Here is a 19,856-nt window from a genome sequence, read left to right as displayed (position 1 = left end):
ATAATTTCACATGATTTTATTAAATTTCGCTTCCGCTAACTCTGTGATTGAGATGATTTATTCCATTTGGGTACGTTCCTTGCTGTTATCATGATTTGATGACAGGGTGGACTGTGGCTTGGGACACTGTATCTGTGATCCTGGTGGGTATTGGGATGACACTGGTTGTCCCAGTCACCTCCTATTTAATCCAAAATATTTACATCGGGATGGGGGCGTGACAGAGTGGTATCAGAGCAATGATGCTCTACACCGACCACAGTTTGGCGTAACCTCTTGATTTACTCTCCACGAATTAGGTTCTAAATTAAAAGTCTCAAGAACATAAATGATTGTGTGCAGGCATAGGAGAAGACTAATTGTGTTGAAATGAGAACCTAGAATATAATAGGTGAACATGGAACTAGAACTTGAAACCTAGGCTGTTAAGTTACAACCATATTAATATTTTGTTAGGTTTTGAGTAAGTAATAGATGGGCAATTATGTATTATGATTCATAATAATCAGTGATAAAACAAACATAAACAACCCACAATTGTGATCAATGATTCAAGCAAGAGGAAATAAGCAAACATATATATATATATATATATATATATATATATATATATATATATATATATATATATATATATAGAACCAAATACAAATTCCAAATTGTTCCAATTCCTTCTTGAAGGCAGTCATGTCCTTCTCAACTCAACATTCATGCTTTCATCTATCTCAAACTTGAAACCTGTGATTTTGTCTTGCCTAATAAAAAAAAAAAAAAAAAAGATACAAATCTAACGACCATATTGTTCCAATTCTTGCTTGAGAGTGATTGTAATTCTCCCAATTCAAATACAAGAATCCAATCGATCCAACTCAAAATACATAATGCTGTCCACCCTAAACCAAAAAGTTCCACACAATTCCACCATCAAAAGTTCCCAAACTAGCTAATCAAAAAACAAAGAGACTAGAAACCAAAGACTGATCAAAACACAACTTTAAATTGCTTGGAGGAAAGAGTTGGGCTAGTCATCTGCGCCATCACCACCACCGCGACCAAGGAAGGTGTTGATGTCGTCCACTCCTCTCTTTATGCACACGAGACGCCAAGCTTGATTGGAGAATTGCTTCTTGATATCATCAAAGCCCTCCAACATCCTCAAGTTTAGTCGTCTGATAGCCATGAGAATATCACTTCCACCTTCCCCTGGTGCACCAGAAGTCCCTGCAGCAAATGGCCCAGAGCCCATAGACTCAATTTCATCATCACTATCATCATCAACCTCTCTAGGTCCTCTGCCCTCACCATACTTGACCTGCTCCCCGACACTGTCATAATCGCAATACAATCCCATCTTCTGTAATACATTGAATCTAATAAGCCCTTTATTGCTTATTTTCTTGGGCTCATGGTCAAGATCAATTCCAAAATACAGAAAGACTCGGGTGAGTAGTTTACCATATGGCAAGGTATTGTTACGGGCAGGATTGAACATCGCGTGAGCCATATGCTAGATAATCACATGTGGCAGACATATATGCTGGCTAGTGTATAAGGAGTGAGCTAGTACTGCAGACATCAGAGGAGGCTGAGTGTTGTGTGCCTTGGAAGGAGCTAGATTGGTCCTGGCTGTGAAGGTAAGAACCCGCTGTGATGGAGGAAACTTAGAATGGTCATCATTCTCATCAGACTTGTTGTTGGTGAGAGTCCTGAACAATTTCTGATTCTCTGCTAGAGACAGGCACTTGTTGGGATCACTGCCTGAGGGATAATAGACTCTGTTACCCTCTATAGATACATCAAGAAGAATCCCCAACTCCACCATATTAAAGCCAATGGTGACCCCCTTCACAAAAGAAGTCAACCGGAGGCCATCAAATCTAGCACCCACCTTGCAGGCCAGAAGCTCCTCCACCATTACATCCCTCTCTACTAAGATCTTCCTGTTGAAGAGATGTTCTCGCAATAACCCCTCGGTCTTTTCTAAGATAAACCGCCCCACATTATAGGCCATGGGAATAGCTGGCACTATGGTTAGGTCCCTTTTCCTTTTGGGAGCCATGATTGTTTTCCTACACACAAGACACCACCAAAGAAGCCAACAAATATAAGCAAATTGGAATGAATGCAATATGATTGGCAATTAAAATTATAGAAGTGAACTGCCTAAATGATATGGAAATGGTTATATGAGAAGGCTATATATGATGGGGAAAAAAATATATATATAAGATAGAACATGGATACCATTGGAGATATGCTTAAAGTGAAGAAAGAGAGACAAGATCAATACACATAAAATCCATATGAGATCCCTAGTGTGTGGATGTGAAAGAATGAAATCAATGTGAATGATATGTGCCTTTGGCCACTATACACCCCAATCGATACCAATAAACAAGTGATTGAATGAATTACCCCAACAAGGGACAAGGACTAATTATTTGAAGAAAAAGGAGATAAATTCCAAGTATGGTGCCAATAAGTATATGAATAGAAAATAATGCTCGAGGACATAGCAAGGAAATGATTTTTTATGAAATTTAGGGCATATTATGAATCAAGCATGCTTTTGAAGAGTTTTTCCCAAAGTATTGAGGATTTGAAAGTCTTACCCCAATCAGAAACCTAGAAACAATTTAAGAAATTCAACTAGGCATGACAAACATAGCAAAAAATCTTTAAAATTCTTACAAAGACCTTGAAAATCAATAAAAGATGCAATGTTCATACAAGGATCCACTAACTTAGTGCCATTGATCGATTAGGGCTTGATTCAAACCCAAAACCCCTAACCCCAATCGGTCTTGGCATGGTCTTGGTGTATATGGCCATGAAAATACAACCAAAATCAAGACATGATCATAAACTTGAGAGGTTTGTTCCAAATCCAAGAAAAAGGGAAAGGAAGATGAAGAGACACAAGTAAAAACCCTACAAATGGACAGGTAGAGAAGAGGAGAGGAGAAACAGGAAGAAAACCTTACCTTGAGGAAGTGAGATTGATTTTAGGGCTTTAGATCACCAAAGAACTACCAAAGGAGTGCAAGGGTGCTTGAACGGAAGTCCATTGGGGCAGTTCTTCTCCTACAGTTGTGTCCCTCTCTTTGGAGCCAAAAATGAGTTTTAAAACTCGTGGCTCAGCTTTGTTAAAATTCGGGGAACGGACGAACGAACGGATCCACTTATCGTGATTCTGCCCGTGAATCCTCTCCGCACAAAATTATAATTTTTCGTTTTTAAAACTGCACGGAACAACGAACGGATCCACTTTCATAAGTCCATCCGAAGATCCGATCGCCTCGGTATTTTTATAAAAGTGAGTCTTCTGAGAACGGACGAACGAACGGATTCACGTTCCACATCCGCCCGTTAGTCCGCTTTGCCTATTTTGTGGAGGAGCCACGAACGGACTCATAGACTGATTTCGCCTGTGAGTCCGTTGGATTTCTTTTAGGATTTTGAGCTCAGATTTTTGAGACCTTTTGGCCACACCCATATGTGTTGATTGTGTGCCTATACCCTAGATCCAACACCCTCGTTGTTTGACCCATTCGTGGGGATCACTCAAATCTAGTTTAATGCCTTGAAACTGAAAGGTTAGGGCCTTCACCCAACTGGCCAAGTCAGTAAGAGATGATAGGCATTGGTAACCGTTGTGACTCTCCTCTTACGTGAAGAGAGGAGAGTTACCCTTGTAAATGAAAATCCTTAGATTCCATGAATTTAAAGAACCTAAAACCTATGGAGGGGAAACCTAAACCTATGCGGGTAGAAACCCTTAATGGGGTGTATAGAATCTAAACCTGTGGTTAGATAATAAGAAAGGAAAATTAATAGGCTGATTTTAAATAGCTTAGTCTGAGTGATCAATAGAGACCTTGTGGAAGAGGAGGTCATTCATGACACCTCACAGGTTAGTGACAACCCTGTTTGAAATTTTGTTTGGTCCATTTGAACTCTTATTTAGACCAATAGATGGAGTCTTGGGTCGTGTTTAGAACTTTCAAATGACCTAGTATACGACTTGCCTACCTTTGGAAAATTCACCTAGGTGACAGGTACGTCTATAAGGATATGAATGTAATTATTGAACTTATACCTATGTATATGTATGATTTAAAGAAAAAAAAACCAAAATAAAATAAATACATCCCTTAAATCTTAGACTTGTAGCTAAACCAACTCCCATACACTACAAATGTAACCTTGTCTTGACCCTACTATGTTGGTTAGTTTAAGCCCTGACCTTGGTCAAGTTAATCCCGGGTTAGTGGTCGACGAATTGACAATGGCCGGGTAGGTTAATAATTAAGACCTACTTAAAAGAGATGACTTAGACCGGAACTAGTAGAAGATTGCTTGGTTCTCGAAAGGGGACTAATATAGACTTTCCCTGTGGAGTGACTGAGCAGTAGGTTACAAGGTTGTGAAAGCTGGAACTAAAGGATGTAACAAGACCTTCTCCAATAACAGATATGAATGGAGTAATGGGTCACCAAATGCATTCCCTCCATACTGGGAGTAAACAATAGGAGATTCCATCAATATTCCAAATCATTCTAAAGTTGGGTTAGGTAATGAGATAATCTGAGGTGAAATCATTCAAAATATGAACCATATGTTGGGTACTGGACAGGTTAAGTCCTGTAACCCAAGGATGACTAGAGTGGTATCACCCGATGTAGAAGATCTAAAGAACCTTCTGTTCCTTAAGACTTAACTTAGTATTTGGAACCCTGTTTCCCATAGAATGCTGTAACCACCGGCTCTTAACTCAATGGAGCCTAGGGTTATCATAAAACCATACCTCCTGTGGTAATGTGACCCTATGAGGAAGGGAATTGTAGAACCTGACTTGTTGTGCCATGTAGACACTGCCCCACCTTGACCGGACCTTTGACTTAGTCCAAGTAGTGGGTAATTAGAGGTGTTGTTATTTAACAAGCCCTCACCCCTGAGACCCTAAGTTGCCTCAAATTTTGGGGATGAAATTTTTAATAAGGTTGGAGAGATGTTACACCAGCACCCAAAATATACCTTTATGCCTAGGGGCAAATTAGACCTTACCAAAGGGTAATGCCATGGTGGCAATGGTCAATACTTATGAAATTAAACTTAGTATTTTATTATTAGTGTTCCCTCAAAGTCTAGAGAGTATGGATCAAAGCTCCGCAACTTTCCCTGAAATTTGGGCCTTGACAGCAGCAACGGAGCCATGAACGGACTCACTTGAACTGATTCCGCTCGCGGATCCGCCCGTGCTATTACTTTCCCTTTTGATTCATTTTCTTGTGGGACCCACATTCCGGTGTCCCGGACACTATAATTAGACCCTCGGACCAATTGGAACCCCACCCTTACCATTAATTAGTTAATTAGGCCATGAAAGTGAGCCCACAAGACTTAACTTAAATAAATGATGGGTTTTATACCCTAACTTAAACCAAACAAACCTTAGAGGACAAATAGGTCTTATGATGACTTAGGGTGTACCCAAACATGTCCTAATTAATTAATTAGACCTAGTGGTTTATGACTTAGGCCAAAAAAGACCTAAGGCCCAAACTAAAACCCATTTAAACCCAAGAGACCACTAAGTGTTTGGGGGTACTTAAGCAAACAAGACCTAAGGCCCTTTTGACCCTTAAAAGAAGGGATAAGTCTCCTATTCCCTTATCTCTCCCCCTCTCAAGCAAACCATAGAGGAGAAGAGACAAGGAAAGAAGGAGAAGAAGAAAGGAAGAAGAAGAAGTGGAAGTAGGAGAGGAATAGGAGGGAAAAGGAAGAAGGTGGAAGCCATACCAAGATGGCTGGCTGCCCCACATCTCCTCCTCTTGCTATCCGAACAAGGCTTGGAGAAGAGAAGAAGAAGAAGAGATAGACAGGAAGGGAGGAAGGAAAAGGAGGTGGATTTTCAAGGCTGGCTAGGGCTGGAATTGGAGCTCCTCTCACCAAGGTATGACCTACACCCTTGGTACTTCTCCTTCCATTTCCATTTTGATAGATTCCTTGAGCTTGAGCTAGCCTAGGGTTCCATTTGGGACTCAAGGTGATGCTTGGTCCTTAGTTGGAGCTCAAATGGTGCTGACCTAACCCTGGTTCAAGCTCATATGAGCTGCATTGTAGCCATTGCTATTGAACCTTTAGTTCTAAGCCATAAAACCATACCCTTGAACCAATGAGATCAAATCCTGTGTGAGCTTGGATCCATGGGGTGAGCCTAGGTTCTAATGACCCTAGGGAGACCTAAGACACCCTCTCCATGACCCTGAGTGCTAGGGGTACTCCAAGCTTCAAGCTGGAAGAGACGCCTTTTGAAATCTCGAAAAAGATTTTCGGCAAATGCATGATCGAATCCACCAATCGTGGCACCGTTCGTCATTCTGCCCAGTGTAATCCTAGTGACTTGACCTGAACGGATGAAGGAACGGATTCACTCTGTTGCCTCTGCCTATGGGTCAGTTCCCTCTCGGGTATGTCTCAGGGATCGAATGGATGCAGGGGCGGATTAAGATGGCTCATCTGTCTGTGGATCCGCTCGCTCTTGGGTGTGTCTCAAAAATTGAATGGATAGACGAACGGATCCAAGTAAGAAGTTTTGTCCATAGATCCACTCCTTGTGTTTTGACCTTTTGGCCTGAATGGAGTCAGGGACGGACTCATCCTGTTGCTTCTGTCCGTAAGTCCGCTCGTGCTGTCTTGGTTAAAACTTGATTTTAACAATGGGGGCATAACATGGGACCCCTCTATACATCTTTTATGATTGCTTTTGTATTTTTAGGCTACCCAACTTGATGGATAGCAGGTGCACCGGTCATATTTTTGCCAACCACGCCGGGTGACACTCGAGTTCGGTGAGTGGATTTTGGGTGACTTTGATGCTTGAATATACATATTAAGCAACCATTATCATGCTAGTTTATAAATATAAGCATTGTGCGCATTGCATTATTTATCTCCAATGTGAACTGTTATGAATGTGATATTATTCTCACCATTGTATAGAGTGACGGTGCCGAGTGTGTCGGTATCGGAACCCCAATTTATTTAATTATGAAAACTATTATATGCCATCCTGATCTGTATGTACTGTGCCGTGCTGGTACCCGGGTACTAGATGGAATGGGACGTTGATGCACCCAGAATACCTCTCGGGATGATAGGACTTGCATGTAGTATATCTGTGGCTAGGATGCTTGCTCCCTTATGCTATGACCCTTGCCAACAAGAATTTATGTGTTGGATAGTCTGAGCACCTGTTGCCTATGGAGGTGGGAGAGGCCAGGTCAGGGGTAGTTGTTACACCCGCGCCCAGATTTATTATTTAATAATGTTCTCTCTCGTGTGACGTGTAGATTCTATTATCGTGTATGCTGGCGAATTACTTTCACTTGTGGTCAGACCTAGTCACAAGATTGTTGACCACATCACGGGCCTGCCTGTGGAAGAGAGGTTCCTTAACTGGCAGTGGGAAAGATTTATCGATGGTGATTTCGTCGATCATCCTCCCAGCATGAGTCCGCAAAGTGAGGAGTATCGAAGGGCTTACCCGATGTCCCCGCACTTAGATACCTCCTTTGGAGATGAGCTTAGTATTGCGATCGGGAAGTTGTTCGGGATCGCGAAGGACATGTTGTGATGGTCAAGGGGTAAGATTAATCTTGTAAATGATACTGAGTCTTACTCTAGTCGACCCTGAAGCGTGGGTCAAAGTCCGACCCTTTTTCCCTGTGTTTCTGCCCTTACAACAGTAGCGGAAGCACGAGCGGACTCATCAGCACTGCATCCGTCCGTTAGTCCGCCCGTGCTGTCTTTGAGTTTTACGTATTTTCCTTGCGTGGGACCTGCACCACGTACTTCGGACACTCTAGTTATGTCTCTTGGATGAGGGTAGCCTTATTCTTACCTTTCCTTGGGTTATAGGTTGCCTTTGGGTGGACCCATGGGCTAAGTAAGCCTTTTAATGAGTTTTGGCTCATTAGGCTCCAAGCCAAACAGACCTTAGGAGGGAGATTAGCTTTAAGACCAAAACTTAACCCTCAAACCTCATTACTTCTCTACCTACCCAAACCGTGGAGCTGAGGGAGCATTGAAGGCTTGGAGAAGAAGGGGCTTGAGAGGCTATGGAGGTGGAGGACATCGATTGGTTCAACCTTGAGGTAATGACCTTACCTACCTCTTCCTCTCTTCCATTTCTGGGTTCGGAAATCCTGTGAGAATCAATTCCAAGCATGGGGGTTCTCTTGAGAGCTCATGGAACCTCATTATTTCCTCTCTTTGAAGCCTCTATTTCTCTCCTTAAGGCATTTATGGCTTTTGAATGACCTTATACTGTTCTAGCATTCAAAACCTAGCTTAGGTTTGCAATGAACCTTAGAGATGCATCCGAGTCCATAATACCCTAAGTGATTCTTGTTGGGCTTTGTGTGGTAGACCTCCAATGAAGGTCTAAGCTCACCTTCTCTACCCTAAAACCCTATTGGATCCATAAATGAAGGGCTGGAGGTGATCCTCTTCTCTGTTGTTCAAAAGAGGAGCAGCGGATGAACGACCGGACTCACTGTCGTGTATCTGTTCGTTAGTCCGCTCAGCCTATTATGGCTTTCCCTCCGGAGCGGGGTTACGAGCAGACCCACCTAAGATGAATCCGCCCGAAACCCAAAATCCTTAAGTTGCTCTCGGGCGTATCTCAGGGTTGGAACGGATCTACGAGCGGACTCACGTTCTGCATCCGGCCGTGAGTTTGTTCCATATAATTTTCTTGGCATGACCTGGGCGGATCCACGATCGGATTCACCCGTCTGGTTCCGTTCCTTCATCCGTTCCTACTATCTCGGCCCAAATCATATTCTTTTGTTGGGATCTTTTGTAGGACCCACCTATACACTCCTAACACCATTTCCATGCATTCTCAGATCTTGGAATCTGTACGGAAGAGCGTGTCTTAGAGTAAACCTTTTCAAACACCCCGGTGGACAAGCAAGGAATCGGTGAGTGGGCTTTGGGTGATGATTGGGTTTGATAAATATATTTATAGGGGTGCATTAGTTAGAAATATATATTGATTTCCGTATTTATATTCATTCTTGCCATGTTGCATTTTGTATGTGAAACCTGTGGATATGATTTGATGAAATATGAGCATGATGCTTTATATTGCGATATTGAGTTACGGTGCCGATTACACTAGTATTGGAATCTCGTGATTCTTATAAATATGATAATTATTTATTTGTCATCCTGGTCTGTATGCGCCGTGCTGTGCTTGTACCAGGGTACTAGATGGAATGGGACGTTGATGCACCCGAAATACCTCTCGGGATGATAGAAATGCATGTAGTATATCTGTGGTTAGGATTTATTGTACCCTATACTACGACCCTTGCCAACAGGGGTCGAGGTGTTGGATAGCCTGAGCACCTGTGGTCTGTGGAGGTGGGAGAGGCCAGGACAGGGGTAGTGATGGCTATCGGGGTCTGCCACTAGGTGGTCATGATGGCTTCTACCAGCGCAAGTCCCTTGTGATAATTGAGGTTTCACTGGGGCGATAGGATAAGTGACCCTCAGTGTCTCCCGAGTTATCACAGTAGCATACGCCATGACTTAGATTGCTTGCTAGGTGGAAAAATATGAAATTAACATTTCATGCATCATGGACTATGTGTGACTGTATGTATGTGCACTCCCCTTTCCCCTCATTGGCTCAGTGGAGCTAACCCCCTGTGTACATAAATTTTTTAGACTTTGATGCAGGTAGTGGATATTTAGCTGGCCTGGATGTACAGCCTATAGACTATGATGGTATTGGTACAGAGGAACCTGGTTACATGTTGGAGGAACACGGCGACGGTTGCCCCTGCGATGATTGTACCTATGGGCACTGATACTTTTAGGGATATCTCTTTAGATTCTTTTGGGGTGTCGAGCCCATTATAAACTCTCTCTGTAATGACTTACTATATTTTGAGTAGTTATGTCATGGTCAGTCGATGTCAGTACTATTACTATATTATCACTTAGATGGCTGAACATACTATAACTGCTTATGTAATTAATGCTTCCGCTTATCATGACTCTGATAAATATTGGAATTGTATTTTCTTTTGGCTCAATGTAATTATTGGGTGGACCTTGGGTGATTATCATGCGCTAGGACACTGTGTCATCGATTCTGGTAGGTTTGGGGTGACGTGTGCATCCCAATCACCCTCTTGACTATGCTTTTGGCATAAGCTCAGGATAGGGGCATGACAGCGTGGTATCAGAGCGTGATGCTCTGCACTGGACCTGATTCACCAAGGCCTCATGATTACTCTACGTAACAGGATCTAATTAAAAGCTTGTAACAGGCATAATTGGAATGTGTGCAGAACATAGGGAGAGGACTAGTTAGGGAGCAACATGGAAACCACACATAATAGGAACAACATGTGAGTCAAGAGTTATATATATATATATAATGTTAATTTTAGTTCCTACGCTCCCGCCATTCTTGCTTTAACCTCCTGTAGAGGCAAGCAAACTACAAAAAGGATCCAAAATAGAAAGTCTAAGGTACCAGCTAGTAGGACTATACATACACATGATTATAAAAGAGGAAAAAGAAATATAAGATAAGCAAAATAGAAATATTGTTCATAGACTTCCATAGAACACAAAAGAGCTGAAACTAGAAAGGGCCAACAGGAACTTCATCTGACTTGGGGTCTAGTCCCCCATTCCACCATCATCCTCCTCCTCGTCATCACCACCCTTGTAGTAGAGGTATGCATTGGTGTCATGAATGTCCTTCCCCATTCCTCTCGGCCTTTGGACACCCTGAGAATGGACGAAGGAGCGGACTCACATTCCGCATTCGTTTGTAAGTCCGCCCAGTTTAAATTTTCGAATGGACTCATGACCAGACTCAGAGGAGTTGATCTGCTGGTGGATCCGCTCATGTTCTAAAGGGCCATTGACCTATATTTTGGGCTCAGCCTCCTTCTTAGAATTCTTGTCGCCTCCATGTGTTAGGACACACAAATTCTTGTGCAATTATATACCCTTATTCTAAATTTGTGCTTATCTCTCTTGCTTGTGCTAACAAGTGAAGCATCTAATGAAATCAGGTGTTGAAACATGGTCAATACTCGCAATCGAAATCGTTCCCCTCCTGGGGATGACGCCGGTGATGTTTCTGAGGAAGGTTTGCCTGCACCTCCTCTGGTGAATACAAATGCTAATGTTGCAGCGCTCTTGGGAAATATTCTTTGCGATATGGGGAGAGAACAGTGAGATTCCCAAAATGAGTAGCACACTTTTATGCGTGATGTGGCTACCCAGCTTTAAAATGCTGGTAGGGAAGGACCAAGAGTACCACCTCGGGTACAAAAAACCCCAAATCCTCCGACTAATGTCACGCCTATTATTCCTCCTTTGGGTCTGTCTGCTAATGAAGTCCCTGCGGCTCAAGTGAACCAAGATCCACCTCCCCCTCCTCCGGCTGCTCTACCGGTTAGAAATGTAATACCGAAATGGGTTGATGCCTCCAAACTCTCCGAGAGATTTCCAAAGCACCATCCTCCCACTTTTTATAAGCTGGTCTATGACTCAATGTTTCCAGCTACTTGGCTTAGGGATCTCGAGAGGATCTTTGAAGTATTACCATGTAATGATCTCGAGAAGATCCGGTGTGCTACTTTTCAACTCTGAGGTGACGCTGATGTATGATGCCATTCCTCGAAGGATTATTTTTGGGCAAGATATCCCAATGCTACTTGGAATCAATTTAAGGAAGCTTTTCTCGAGAATTACTTTTCAAGAAATTTTTGGGAGAAGAAGGAGATTGAATTTATGAACCTCAGCTAAGGATCCAAATCAGTCCTTTAATACCAACAACTTTTTGAGGAGTATTTTTATTTTGCTCCAACCCATTTAAAGACTGAGGACGTGAAACCAAGACGATTCGAAAGAGGACTTAGAGCCAGTCTGAGCACTGCAGTGGTGTTGCACAAGTATCCAACCTATGCTGAAGTGGTTAAAGGTGCTAAACTGATAGAAGACCAACAGAGGGAGAATTACCGGGCCATCCAGGCAGGCAAGAAGCCGGTATCATCTCATGACTCTAGGGGACCTAGCAAGTTTCAAAGAAGAGGGTCTTATACCAATGCGGCTCCAATTCAATTCCGCAGGCCTGATTCAACTCAAGTGCCTAAATCTGTACCTGCATCTCCCTATGGAGCACAGACTCTCATATGTTACAATTGCAAGGAGTCTGGGCATATGGCCAAGGATTGTCCCCAATCACGACAATCGGGTTCGTGGCCGGTAGCGACTTCCAAACCATCCTCGGTAAGGGCTGCTGTTCGTCTACTTGCTCCTATTCTAGTGAGCAAGACTCAGGGGCGAGTCTATTCTGTCACCCATGAGGAAGCCCAGTCTGACGCCGGTGTTATCACAGGTACTATACCTAACCACCTTAGTCAAATTAATTAAATTTAACTTACCATATTTGGTTATCCGGTGTCTATCAGACATGATTTCTCTGTGCTCCTTACCTGCTTATGTGTTATTTGATTCGAGAGCGTCACACTCCTTTATATCCCCCTCCTTTGCAGAGAAGTTACCTTTTGAACCGGTCTTATTGGAGCAAAAGTTAATGGTTAGTACGCCGACTGGAAGGAAAGTTGAGCTAGATCGATCTTTTCACTCTTGCCCTATTCGAGTGAGCGACCATGGACTCGAAGCCAGTTTGATCATCCTAGACATGAAAGATTTTAATGTGATTCTGGGAATGGACTGGTTATCCACGCATGGGGCTAGTCTGATTTGTGCAGAAAGGAAGATACTTTTCAGGACAGGAGAGGAAAATGAGTTTATGTTTAAGGGTAATAAAAGTAAGAAACCCAAGAACCCAATTATATCGGCTATCCGGGTCCAGAAACTCTTGGCACAAGGCTATCAGTGTTACTTAGCCTCAGTAGTGGATGTTGAAGCCAAGATTTCACCGATGGAAGAAATAAGTGTGGTAAGGGATTTCCTTGATGTCTTTCCGGAAGACCTTACATGCTTACCACCGGATCGAGAGACAAAATTTATGATCGATCTGATACCCGGTGCTGCTCCAGTGTCTAAAGCACCGTACAGAATGGCCCCGTCAGAACTGAAGGAACTTCAGGGACAGCTAAAGGATTTGCTGAAGAAGGGTTTTATTAGGCCAAGTGTTTCCCTATGGGGTGCGCCTGTTCTATTTGTGAAGAAGGATGGTAGTATGCGCCTATGCATCGACTACCGTGAACTCAACAAGCTGACAATTAAGAATCGATACCCATTACCTTGGATTGATGATTTGTTTGATCAATTATAAGGTGCTAGGGTTTTCTCTAAGATTGATCTTCGCTCGAGGTACCACCAGCTAAAGATCAGAGGCAGCGACATTAGCAAGACTGCTTTCAGGTCACGATATGGCCATTATGAATTCTTAGTTATGTCTTTCGGGCTAAACAATGCCCCGACAGCTTTTATGGAATTGATGAACAGAGTGTTTCATGATGTATTGGATAAGTACGTTATTGTGTTTATTGATGACATCCTGGTCTACTCAAAGAGTGAAGAAGAGCATGCTGACCATCTCCGATTTGTACTTTACCGGTTGAGAGAAAAACAGTTATATGCAAAGTTTAGCAAGTGTGAGTTCTGGTTACAATAAGTGGCTTTTCTAGGTCATTTGGTATTTGCAAAGGGTATTGAAGTTGACCCCAGCAAAGTACAATCGGTAGTTGATTGGGAGACACCCAAGAATGCGGTAGATATTCGCAGTTTCCTTGGTTTGGCCGGTTACTATAGGAGATTCATCGAGAACTTTTCAAAAATCTCTGCTCTTATGACTCGATTGACCCGAAAGGGAGTGAAATTCGAGTGGTTGGACGAATGTGAAAAGAATTTCCAAGATCTAAAGGAGCAACTGATCTCTGCTCCAGTACTTACCATACCAAATGGTACTGGAGGAATGGTAGTCTACTGTGATGCTTCAAAGTTGGGACTTGATTGTGTGTTAATGCAAGGTGATAAAGTGGTGGCCTACGCTTCTCATCAGTTGAAGGAATATGAGAGGAACTATCCAACTCATGATCTAGAGTTGGCAGCTGTGGTCTTTGCTCTGAAAATCTGGAGACACTACTTATATGGAGAGAAAAGTGAGATTTACAGTGACCATAAAAGCCTCAAGTATTTCTTTACTCAAAAGGAACTTAATATGAGATTGAGGCGTTGGTTGGAGCTTATGAAGGATTATGATTGCACTATTCATTACCACCCAGGCAAAGCAAATGTGGTAGAAGATGCTCTTAGTAAAAAATCACAGACCTTATCTATCGCATCCCTGGCTGTCACCGAGGAGCTTATTAAAGAAGCTAGGAAGATGGATTTGGAATTATTAGGAGAAGGAGTTACCCTGTCCTTAGCATCTTTAACGGTGCAGTCCACCTTGGTTGAAAAGATTAAAGCAGCTCAAGCTTCAGATGAACATTGTAAGGAAATCATTCGTGCTATCCAAGGCGACACACAGCATGATCTGGACTTCACATTGACGGATGGAGGTGTCCTCATGTTTAGAGATCGTCTATGTGTTCCCAAGAACGACTAGCTAAGGAAGGAAGTATTGGCAGAAGCACATGAATCCCCTTACTCGATTCACCCAGGTAGTACTAAGATGTACAGGGACTTGAAGGGACATTACTGGTGGAGCGGGATGAAAAGGGATGTAGCAGAATATGTAGCCCGGTGTCTCACTTGTCAACAAGTGAAGGTAGATAGACAACATCCCCATGGACTGTTACAGTCATTGCCTATGCTGGAATGGAAATGGGAGCATGTTACTATGGACTTCGTCACAGGATTACCCCGTACACCTAGGGGCATTGATGCTATATGGATCATTGTGGATAAGTTGACAAAGACGGCACATTTTATCCCCATCAAAGTCACCTATTCTATGGATAGATTGGCTCGTTTATACATTGATAACGTGGTTCGCCTACATGGACTCCCAGTCAACATTATCTCAGATTGGGATCCCAGGTTCACTTCCAAGTTTTGGGGTGGATTCCAAAGATCTATGGGTACTTTGTTGAGCTTTAGCACTGCCTTCCATCCTCAGACCGACGGTCAGTCGGAAAGGACAATACAAACATTGGAGGACATGCTTCTAGCTTGCGCCATTGATATGCAGGGCAGCTGGGATGAGCACATTTCACTTATCGAGTTTGCCTATAACAACAGTTACCAAGCTACTATTGGGATGGCATCCTTTGAAGCATAGTATAGGAAGAAGTGCTGGACTCCCTTGTATTGGGACGAAGTAGGTGAGTGGCGTATTCTTGGGCCGGAACTGATACAAAGAACCTGTGAAAAAGTGGATTTGATCCGGGAAAGAATTAAAGCTGCCCAGTCAAGGAAAAAGGGCTATGCCGACTAGAGGCGAAAGGACCTGGAGTTCCTCATCGGTGACAAGGTATTTCTTAAGGTGTCGCCTACAAAAGGGGTGATGCGATTCAGCAAGAAGGGTAAATTAAGTCCGAGGTAAATTGGGCCTTACGAGATTCTTGCAAAGGTTGGACCGGTGGCATATCAGTTAGCACTTCCACCATCTCTCGACGGCGTACATAACGTCTTTCACATATCTATGTTGCGGAAGTATGTACATGACCCCAGTCATATCCTGTCTCAGGAACCACCAGAGCTGACGGTAGATATATCTTATAAGGAACAGCTTGAGAAGATTCTAGACAGCAAGGTGGTAAATCTTCGCAACTGACCTATTCATTATGTGAAGGTGAAGTGGTGCAACCATAAGGAAGAAGAAGCTTCCTGGGAAGCCGAGGTGGAAATGCGAGCGAAATACCCATCCCTGGGATTTCTACAAGGTACGACAATTTCGAGGATGAAATTCTTGTAAGGTGGGGAGGATGTTATACCCGAGCCCGGATTTATTATTTAATAATGTTCTCTCTCGTGTAACGTGTAGTTCTGCTGACGAGTTTCTTTCACTTGTGGTCAGACCTAGTCACAAGATTGTTGACCACATCAAGGGCCTGCCTGTGGAAGAGAGGTTCTTTAACCAGCAGTGGAGAAGATTTATCGATGGTGAATTCGTCGATCATCCTCCCAGCACGAGTCCGCAAAGTGAGAAGTATCGAAGGGCTTACCCGGTGTCCCTGCAGTTAGATACCTCCTTTGGAGATGAGCTTAGTATTGCGATCGGGAAGTTGTTCGGGATCACAAAGGACATGTCATGACGGTCAAGGGGTAAGATTTAATCTTGTAAATGATACTGAGTATTACTCTAGTCGACCTTGAAGCGTGGGTCAAAGCCTGAGCCTTTTCCCTTGTGTTTCTGCCCTTACAGCAGCAGCGGACGCACGAGTGGACTCATCAGCACTACATTCGTCCGTTAGTCCGCCAGTGCTGTCTTTCGGTTTTATGTATTTTCCTTGCGTGGGACTTGCACCCCGTACTTCAGATACTCTAGTTTTGTCTCTTAGACGAGGGTAGCCTTATTCTTACCTTTCCTTGGGTTATAGCTTGCCTTTGGGTGGACCCATGGGCTAAGTAAGCCTTTTAATGAGTTTTGGCTCATTAGGCTCCAAGCCAAACAGACCTTAGGAGGGAGATTAGCTTTTAGACCAAAACTTAACCCTCAAACCTCATTACTTCTCTACCTACCCAAACCGTGGAGCTGAGGGAGCATTGAAGGCTTGGAGAAGAAGGGGCTTGAGAGGCTGTGGAGATGGAGGACATCGATTGGTTCAACCTTGAGGTAATGACCTCACCTACCTCTTCCTCTCTTCCATTTATGGGTTCGAAAATCCTGTGAGAATCGATTCCAAGCATGGGGGTTCTCTTGAGAGCTCATGGAAGCTCATTATTTTTTCCCTTTGAAGCCTCTATTTCTCTCCTTGAGGCATTTATGGCTTTTGAATGACCTTATACTGTTCTAGCATTCAAAACCTAGCTTAGGTTTGCAATGAACCTTGGAGATGGATCCGAATCCATAAAACCCTAAGTGATTCTTGTTGGGCTTTGTGTGGTAGACCTCCAACGAAGGTCTGAGCTCACCTTCTCTACCCTAAAACCCTATTGGATCCATAAATGAAGGGCTGGAGGTGATGCTCTTCTCTGCTTTTCAAAAGAGGAGCAGCGGACGAACGATCGGACTCACTGTCGTGTATCCGTTCGTTAGTCCGCTCAGCCTATTATGGCTTTCCCTCGGGAGCGGAGTTATGAGCGGACCCACCTAAGATGAATCTGCCCAAAACCCAGAATCCTTTAGTTGCTTTGGGGCGTGTCTCAGGGTTGGATAGGATCTACGAGCGGACTCACGTTCCGCATCTGCCCGTGAGCCCATTCCATATAATTTTCTGGGCATGGCCTGGGTGGATCCACGATCGGATTCACCCATCTGGTTCCGTTCCTTCATCCGTTCCTGCTATCTCGGCCCAAATCATATTATTTTTGTTGGGATCTTTTATGGGACCCACCTATACACTCCTAACACCATTTCCATGCATTCTCAGACCTTAGAATCTGTAAGGAAGAGCGTGCCTTAGAGCAAACCTTTCCAAACACCCAGGTGGACAAGCAAGCAATCGATGAGTGGGCTTTGGGTGATGATTGGGTTGATAAATATATTTATAGGGGTGTATTAATTAGAAATATATATTGATTTTCGTATTTATATTCATTCTTTCCATGTTGCATTTTGCATGTAAAACCTGTGGATATGATTTAATGAAATGTGAGCATGATGCTTTACATTACGATATTGAGTTACGGTGCCGGTTACACTGGTACTGGAACCCCGTGATTCTTATAAATATGATAATTATTTATTTGTCATCCTGGTCTGCATGCGCGGTGTCGTGCTGGTACCCGGGTACTAGATGGAATGGGACGTTGATGCACCCGGAATACCTCTTGGGACGATAGAAATGCATGTAGTATATCTGTGGTTTGGATTTACTGTACCCTATGCTATGACCCTTGCCAACAGGGGTTGAGGTGTTGGATAGCTTGAGCACCTGTGGTCTGTGGAGGTGGGAGAGGCCAAGACAGGGGTAGTGATGGCTAGCGGGGTCTGCCACTGGGTGGCCATGATGGCTTCTACTGGCGCAGATCCCTTGTGATAATTGAGGTTTCACTGGGGCGATAGGATAAGTGACCCTCAGTGTCTCCCGAGTTATCACAGTAGCATACGCCATGACTTAGATTGCTTGCTAGGTGGAAAAATATGAAATTAACATTTCATGCATCATGGACTATGTGTGACTGTATGTATGTGCACTCCCCTTTCCCCTTACTGGCTCAGTGGAGCTAACCCCCTGTGTACACAATTTTTTTAGGCTTTGATGCAGGTAGTGGATATTTGGCTGGCCTGGATGTACAACCTATAGACTATGACGGTATTGGTACAGAGGAACCTGGTTACGAGTCGGAGAAATACGACAACGGTTGCCCCTGCGATGATTGTGCCTATGGGCACTGATAATTTCAGGGATATCTCCCTATCTTTAGATTCTTTTGGGGTGTCGAGCCCGTTATAAACTCTATCTGTAATGACTTACTATATTGAGTAGTTATGTCATGGTCAGCTGATGTCAATACTATTACTATATTATCACTTAGATGGCTGAACATACTATAACTGCTTATGTAATTAATGCTTCCGCTTATCATGACTCTGATAAATATTGGAATTGTATTTTCTTTTTGCTCAATGTAATTATTGGGTGGGCCTTGGGTGATTATCATGTACCAGGACACTGTGTCGTCGATTCTGGTAGAGTTGGGGTGACGTGTGCATCCCAGTCACCCTCCTAACTGTGCTTGTGGCATAAGCTCGGGATAGGGGTGTGACAATAGTGATGGCTATCAGGGTCTGCCACTGGGTGACTTGATGGTTTCTACCAGCGTAGACTCTCGTGATAATTAAGGTTTGACTGGGGCGATAAGTTAAATGACCCTTAGTGTCACACCCCAAACCACCCCCTAGGAGGATTGGGTAGGTGACCCGAAGTGCACGACCGCAATCCGCCAAATCCCATAGATCTAGAAGCAGTGCTTACATTCATGAACCAAAATCCACATCTTAACCACAAGTAAGATCAGAGTAATGTAGGACATCCACAATTTATCAAAAATAAATGGAAGCATAGCGATACGGGAAATGGTGCTAATATATACATATAGAAACTTGTTTGTTACATTTCCCAGCACACACAACCCACAACAAAAGAAAACATAGGCTGATAAGCACAGTACTGCATACATGAATATATACAGGGTTAGGGCACCCAACCCCAAAAGAAAGAAAGAAAGAAAAACAACTAAAACTGGTCCACGGTCAAAACAGGAAACCTCCTAACAAAACAAAAAGGAGTTCCCATCACAAAACATCAAAAGCACTCCTCAAAGGTCTTCATCCATGACCACCGAGAAAGTACGCAGAATCGGTATGACCTCCATCGGGGTCCACACCAACATCATCATAACCACCAAAACTCTCCTCCTCGAAATAGCCCGCCATGCCACAGCGGCATCCACCTGCAGGATCATCTAAGAAGAGAGAGCAACATATAACAGAGTGTGAGCCCCACCGAGCTCGTGAGCAAATAACAACCATCATGCATGCATATGCAACCACAATCCACAGATCCACATGATCTACATGATATGCATGTCCAGTTTTATTGTTAGCCACCTATCATTACAACTCAGTCAGGTCTGTGCTACTACAATCCCAATGCATGTATCCCTGGTGTAGGCTTGGTTACCTCTTCCCGCGATACACTCATGGGGTTGTCAGAGAAAACCAGTCGGCT

The 19,856-nt window shown here is 43.4% G+C and overlaps 1 protein-coding gene across 1 annotated transcript; it reads left to right on the top strand.

Annotated features, from left to right (window-relative positions):
* The first annotated feature begins 11,118 nt into the window (after positions 1 to 11,118).
* Positions 11,119 to 14,623, top strand: LOC122672298. The gene is made up of 5 exons (XM_043869793.1): positions 11,119 to 11,270; positions 11,340 to 11,637; positions 11,920 to 12,439; positions 12,597 to 13,244; positions 13,701 to 14,623. Exons 1-5 carry the CDS (start codon positions 11,119 to 11,121, stop codon positions 14,621 to 14,623), a joined length of 2,541 nt encoding a protein of 846 aa, XP_043725728.1.
* Positions 14,624 to 19,856: the final 5,233 nt, after the last annotated feature.

The sequence above is a fragment of the Telopea speciosissima genome, chromosome 8 (assembly GCF_018873765.1).
Source record: "Telopea speciosissima isolate NSW1024214 ecotype Mountain lineage chromosome 8, Tspe_v1, whole genome shotgun sequence".
Taxonomy (NCBI): Eukaryota; Viridiplantae; Streptophyta; class Magnoliopsida; order Proteales; family Proteaceae; genus Telopea; species Telopea speciosissima.
The sequence above is the reverse complement of the archived record's forward strand: the minus strand, read 5'-3'. Positions and strand labels throughout refer to the sequence as shown.